This window comes from Benincasa hispida, chromosome 10 (genome assembly GCF_009727055.1).
Source record: "Benincasa hispida cultivar B227 chromosome 10, ASM972705v1, whole genome shotgun sequence".
NCBI classification, from domain to species: domain Eukaryota; kingdom Viridiplantae; phylum Streptophyta; class Magnoliopsida; order Cucurbitales; family Cucurbitaceae; genus Benincasa; species Benincasa hispida.
In genome coordinates, this window is record NC_052358.1 from 52,288,723 (window position 1) to 52,296,043 (window position 7,321).

General features: G+C 31.6%; 1 protein-coding gene across 7 annotated transcripts in view; it reads right to left on the bottom strand.

Annotated features, from left to right (window-relative positions):
* The window catches only part of LOC120087695 (probable carboxylesterase 2), a 12,516-nt gene extending 8,702 nt beyond the window's left edge, over nt 1-3,814 (bottom strand). For 5 of the 7 annotated variants that reach the window (XR_005484649.1, XM_039044557.1, XM_039044559.1 and 2 more), the window contains exon 1: nt 2,646-3,814. Coding sequence is in view for 6 of the 7 variants with exons in the window: in XM_039044557.1 (XP_038900485.1) it covers nt 2,691-3,614 (924 nt within the window). In the remaining variant the exon portion in view is untranslated. Of the gene's footprint in view, nt 1-736; nt 883-2,645 lie in introns of those variants that run through there. The other 2 variants (XM_039044562.1, XM_039044560.1) reach the window with 2 other exon arrangements.
* Between the last annotated feature and the right edge of the window lie 3,507 nt (nt 3,815-7,321).

Here is a 7,321-nt window from a genome sequence, read left to right on the forward strand (position 1 = left end):
GGAGAGAGAATAAACCTACACAACAATCGTTATCTCTTTGGCCTTACGATTATCAGCAATCAAACAGTCAACGAACTCCAACGAGATAAAACAAAATTGAAGAAAAGAGATAAAAGGAGAGAAGAAGTTTACTTGAATAAAGCTTAAAGAAATGAGAAATGAGAAAGATCGATGGACGGTGAGGGAAGAAACTGATAACGGAAGAGAAGGAGCGACGACGATTTAGGGTTATATTATTTAGTATCGGCGTGAAAGGTAAAGAGGGAAGAAGCTGTGATTTAGGGTTATATTATTTAATAAAATAAGAAAAAAAAAATATTACACCTTTAATGTCGATTTAAACTAACATTAAAGCCCATCTTCAATGTTGGTTTAAAAACCGACATTAAAGATTCGTTTTTTTTAAACCGACATTATACATCCGATTTCTCTTTTTCCAACCGACATTAAAGCCCGAAATTTCTTCTAGTGTAGAAATAGCAAAAAAGTATTGATAGATACTGATAGACTTCAATCAGTGATAAATTTTATCAGTCTCTATCAACCCCTACTAAAGAAGATTAAAAATTTTTCTATTTTGTGTAAATAGTTTTCTTTATTTTCTATTTTTGAAAATCCCCCATTCTGAAACATATAAAAATAATAGAAAATTTTATAAAAATTTAAACACTAAATAGCTATTTTATTCTATATTCTTAGATAAAAGAAATAACCAAATACATTAATATGTATTTTACTATAAAATTGAAAGGAAAAAAAATACGATGATCACCTCACACTTATTATATATGACGACATTTGAATATTGCTCAATCGATTAAGACATCAAGTTAACCTCCCTAAAGATGAGAGGTTCGAACTCCACCATCATCCCGGTTCAAACTAAAATAAATTAGTAAAACAAAAAAATGTATAAGCTTCGTGATAAATAACACAAAGTGAATTATTATTAAGAACACAGGAAATAAATCCAACATAAAAAATATTCAAATGTAAAATTACAAATTGTTGTGTTCTATTTAGATAGAGGGGATTTGTGTAATTTGTGAAGTTTAATAAAATCATGTGAACCTAATTTGAAACTTCTAAACCTTATGAATCAATTTTGAAAAATTAAGTTCGAATCATGTAAATGAAACCAAAGTTACAATGACTCAAAATAATTACACTGAAATTGAATTCTCTATACATAAAAGTCAAATTTGTGATTTAATTATTTGAAAAAAAATAATTTATAGCTCTTACAAATTTGAAGTTGTTACAATTAAAATTGCAAATTAACTATTGTATCAATTTAAATTTTAATATTAAAAAAATTCAAAATTTTCATAAATGAATCAATTTAACTTGACTAAAGAATCAATTTAAAAATCAATAATACATAATTCTTACACATCTACCACTTTCATTCAAGAAAAAAAAGTTAGGTGCAATCTAAATTATACACCAATATAACCTTGTCGTGACAGATGTTAATATATAAATATATATATATAATTAGATTGCACCTAACTTTTATATATATATATATATATATAATTAAAAATAAACTATGAAAAATATCTCAAAATTCTCGCATACTTTTGCTTTTCCAGAAAATTACTAGAAATCTTTTTTTTTAATGTTATTTTAATATATATTTACAAGAATAGAATAGGATTGAAAGTATGTAAAAAGTAGGTTTTTAAATCGTGTACTCAGTATACGATTACAACTTAATCGTGTACTTGGTACATGAATTAACCCTAAATCGTGTACCTGGTACACGGGGTACATGATTTCCTGTTGATCTAGCACGCGCAATCTGCCGTGGTAGTCATACAGTATTGACTGAAGTCGTGTACCGGGTATACGACTCCCTACATTAAACTGTCGCGACCTTTTTGTTCCTCCATCCGAAAGCCTTCTGCCTCCTCTTTTCTTCCGTCTTCTTCGTCCGAAAATCTCTTCTGTTTGTCTATCCGAACAAATTATTCCAAAAATTTCCTACCTTAAGTCATGTGCCTCCATTTAACCGTCCGTCAACCGTTCACCGAAAGCTTCTTTCTCTTTTGATTGTGGTAAAAAAAAATTTCCTACATTTTTTCAGATATATAATCTTCATATATATATATATTATATATATATATATATATATATATATATATATATATATATATTTGTGTGGTACTTATATTGTTTGCATTTGGACTGAACTTAATGTGTATTTTATGGATCCATGATTTATTTGTTCTAGAAATATATGTATATGTTTGTCTATTTGTTGGGCTGATTTTGTTGAGTCACTTTTCTGATTTTGTCTAATGTAGTTTATAAACTTAATGTGTAGTTCTAATATAGTTTATGAACTTACAAATTAGATTATGTTTATGAATTTAAAAATGAAGATTGATTCATATATATATTATTTTGTTTGCATTTAAGTTGAATTAAATATATGATTCATGGATATATTATTTTGTTTTTATTTGAGCTGATTTAAATGTATAGTTTATGAATTTTAGATTTGTGGTGATTTTGTAAATAGTTTCAGCAAACACCTATTTTTAAAAATACTTTCAGTTCTACCCTATTTTTATCAATATATATAAAAATAACATTATTTAATTTTTTTTTTAATTCTAATAATATGTCGGAAAAATTACCTAATATTCTTGCACTTCTGTAAGAGAGAAAAGTTCCCACGTGGCTTATGCTGATTGGGTAAAGGACGCTATCTTTTTTACCAATGCAACAGCCTTCTCTGTCTCGGGTTTAAGCAAATGAAACACGTGGTCTTTCCCTTCAGTCTCCTCAATCTCCACCGACCCTTCAAATCCACTCTCCCTTAAGGCTGCGTGAATCCCACGCGCCCTATCCTTTAACGAATCAAGTTCCGCTGCAAGTATTAACACGCGCTCACACCGTAGCTTCCCAAGTCTCGGGTTGGCCCACGGGTTCATCCTCGGATCCTCCAAACCCGCTGACGTGGGGAAAACATACTCTATCAACTTATCGGGCTTATCAATCATGAAAAACGGATGAACTAGGCCCAGCCCAATTATCTTCATTCCCTTCGGCCCATTATCACTCTCGCTGGCCCGGTCCACTACATTGTACGAAATGTTTGCACCAGCGCTATCCCCAATAACAAATACGCGGCTGAAATCAGCGTGTTGGTTCAGCCAAATCTCCGCGCCGTCGCCATTGGAATGCGACGCCGCCCATTCCACCGCCGCCCACGCGTCGTCGTACGCCGCTGGGAGAGGATTTTCCGGCGCCAGACGGTATTCTACCGAGACAGCGACGGCGTTGGATTCGGCGGCGAGGGAGATGAGGTGGGGGTGGTAGATCGGCGATGCGACGGAGCCGATGGCGAAGGCGCCACCGTGGATGTAAATTAGAAGCGGGAGTTTCTTGGTGGAGTCTGAAATATGTGGGAGGTATATCCGTACGGAGAGTTGGGTTTGTGGATCGATGAGGATGTCTTTGGATTGGACGCCGGTGAGTGGATCGGTGGACGGTGGAAGGCGGTCGGTGGGGAAGAGCCTCTCGACGCGGCCGCTTTGGAAGACGCGGAAGACGGGGAGGAATTCGAAGACGACCTCATCTCCGGCGACGGCGTCGGAATCCATTTGGTGAAAGAAGAAGGGGAATGGGAGGAGGAGAAGGGTTTCGATAATGCTGAATTGGCAAAGCTTAGTTGAAGGTTTTGGTTTCAAAATTTTGATTGTGGAAATGAATAAAGAGCAAAACTATCAAAGTCGATGAGTAGATGGAAGGTAGAGATGTAAAGGATTTTAATTGTGGGTACGAATTTCTATTTATTTCTTCACCAACTTCTACTTCTAATTTGATTTAGATGTTATTCACGAGAAAATTTTTACAAAAATGTTCAATTATTTATAGAAATAGTAAAAAAAAAAAAAATCAAATATCTAAAAAATAAATAAATTTTGCTATTTTGTACAATAATTTCATTTATTTTTCTATTTTTTAAAATCCTCTTTTTAATATAGGAATTGAGAAGATATATTCCATTTTAGATTTTGATTGATTTAAAAATTAAAAGTTATAAATTTTGAGAAAATTTTCAATTTGCACCCCTAAAAATATTTTAGAGAATGTATAATTTAAATCATGAACTAATAATTATTTATTTATTAATTAGCACCCTCTTTCAAATTTAATTGGAAATATATCACATGAAACATAAATTATATGATGCAACAATTGAAAACGGGAGAGAATAAAGGAAGAAGAAGCTTTTCTGTATTCTGTATTTTTCCAAAACCATATAGAATCGAATAGATTTTAATAGTTTTTAAGAACATATTTGAATTAATTATTATTAGGCAGTAGGTCTAGTAGTTAACCAACTCTCACAATCATACTCATACCAACCACTATCTTATAGTCGTTTTGGTTTTTTTTAAAAAATATTATTATTATAGTAAAATTGAGGAGCAAAAAGAGGAACCACGAAAGTACATATACCAAAAGTTATAATATTTCAAAATAAATAATAATAATAATAATAATAATAAAAGTGGAGATTATGAAAATTGTGAAATTTCTTCTTAAATTCTTTCTCCAAATTGCATAACTACAAAATCTAGAAAAAGCCACCATTCATGGCACTTTGGCAACTAGGATGTTACACTAATAGGAATTAGGGATACATGGTTATAAGACACGTGGACGATAGGAGATAAGTCATTTGGTCTTTTAGGACATTAAGTATGGACATCTAAATTTGTATATAATATTTATAATACTCCCTCTTATTTGTCCATTATATATGAAATATGTCTGGTTAAAACCTTATAAAAAAAAAACTCAATGAAAAAAATTATAGTAAAGGAAAAAAGTACACATTTCATATAATCTAATAAACTTTAAAGAATAGATTTTGTTCTCCCTCATGAAAATATCAATTAAGATCTCTAAATCGTTGCGTTCCAAATGTTGTACACGAATTTTTTAAAGGTTGTAATGCCTGTAGGTATTGCCTTTGTAAATAAGTATTAAGTCTCACTTTTCACCGTAACAAATTTGATTTTAGATGTTAGTTTGCATTTTATAAATGATGACGGATGACCTCTACGATGTTAGTTTGGAAAAATCCACCTCTTTTGACAAATGTTTGGTTCTTAAGCAATTGCATATGAATTGTGTATTTAGTGATTCAATTTTAAAGTATTAGTAAAGGTGGAAACCGAAATTAACAATATATATATCAAAGGATTTTGTATTGGATTTATTTATAAAAAGGAGGAGTTTAAGTAGGGATGTACATGAATTGGGTTAGGATGAGTGTGTTTTTTTGGACTAACCTAATTTAGGGTTGGTTGGGTTGGCAACCCAAAAAAATATTCCACCTCTTAGTGAGTTAGCCACATGTTTATGCTCAAAACCACAAAAATATTCTACAGGAATTAGGGACCAAAATAAAGTCTCCAACCCAAACCAACACTTAAAATTCAGGTTGGATTGGATTGTCGGCTTCGGTTTATGCTCATAACCACAAAAATATTCCACCTCTTAGTGAGTTAACCACATGTTTCATATTTCTATGATACATATTTTAGGTTATTCAAAGTAAGGTTATATTTATCTCTAAATACATTTTTACTTTGCTTAATGAGATCCACAACCTCTTGCTATCTCGAGTAGTTAATCATTACCACTTGGTCAATTAGCTAGCTGAAACCAAGAGTCGGAAACAATCGTGCATTAAGCAAAATGAACTTCTACCATTATTATGTTTGTCGTAATGATGTTAAGTTCACCCTATCCCACTAATAATTTAGCTACTCATGATTAAGAGAAAAGTCAAATGAGAAGAAGATAGAGATAAAGTTCATGATGTATTAGATGTCAAGATGTTTGATACAAGATCTTAAATAATATAGAAAATAAAAACAAAGCAACGAAGAAATGATGGTTGAAGATGAAAAGGTTGTCGATTAACAATGTCTTGCTTCTTATCTATTTAGAGTTGCTTCTGCTGCTTGCACTTTTCTTTGGATGCAGAGGACGGCTGAAGGGAAGAAGAGGTCTCTCTTGAGCTCTAGTTCCCAACGGAGATGAACGAAGTTGGTGGCGGTGTTTCTCGAGGAAAATTCTCTTGGGAAAGGGAATTGACGAAGAATGATATGAGCTCTTTCCTTTAAGGCCACCCTTATATATAGCTAGACATGGGGACCATTCTGCCACACAGAACCATGGCAGGCATGTCGGGCAACTTTTTCACTTCGCTTATTGTAGTTGTCGGTGATCCCTTCCTGTGCGTCTGATATGCCTTTGCCGCATACATGTCCTCTACTGCATACTATTCTCAACGCAAATTCTTTGTTTTCATTTGCTTTCCAACATATTCGTTAGATTAGTGATGAAAATTTTATGCAACTTAACTATGAGCTCAATAAATGCAAGAAAGATAATTTTGCCCCAATGATCCTAATATTTCTTTTATAAAAAAAACCCTCTAATTATTCTTATTATAAGAAATAATAACTTGTAGAATTAAGATTTTTTGTTGGAGAATAATTATATCTAGCTAATAAATTTACTGAAAATGAAATATATGGTATTGTATTATTAATAAGATACATAAGTGCATCAATTGTACTAAGATATGGTATTTCATGACCAAAAATTTCTTCATTATCATCTCGATGTCAAAATATTTCTTTCCTTACATCAAGTGAACAAATGTCTACTAAAATGTTCAATGGATGTGCTTTGTCCATATAGAAAGAAAAGATTTTTTGATATAAATTGACCGATGAACAAATATCTCATTTGCTAAATGCTCAATTTGCAAGCTAAGAAAAAGTTTTATTTTTCCGAGATCTTTTATCTCAAATTCTTTCTTAAGATATTTTGTTACCTTTGAAAGCTCTTCAAAAGTTCTAATTATATTTAAATCATCAACACATACATTTATAATAACAAATTCTAACTGTGATTTCTTTATAAAAACACACAAAAATATTAGATTATTTTGATATTCTTCTTTCAATAAATCTCCATTCAGGAGATTGTACTGCATTCATCTTAATTGTTCGAATTCATATAGTGATCTCTATAACTTATTGAATATAGTTCTTGAGAACTTGATTCTATGTTTTAGGTATCTTAAATCCTTATGAGATTCTCATATAAATATCATTATTAAGAGATTCATATAAATAAACTGTGGATACATCCATAAGATGCATGTTTAGACTTTCATATATAGTCCAACCAATTAAATATCTTATTATAATTACATCCACCACAGGTGAATATGTCTCCTCATAATCAATACCAAGTCTTTGTGAAAAATCTTGTGCAA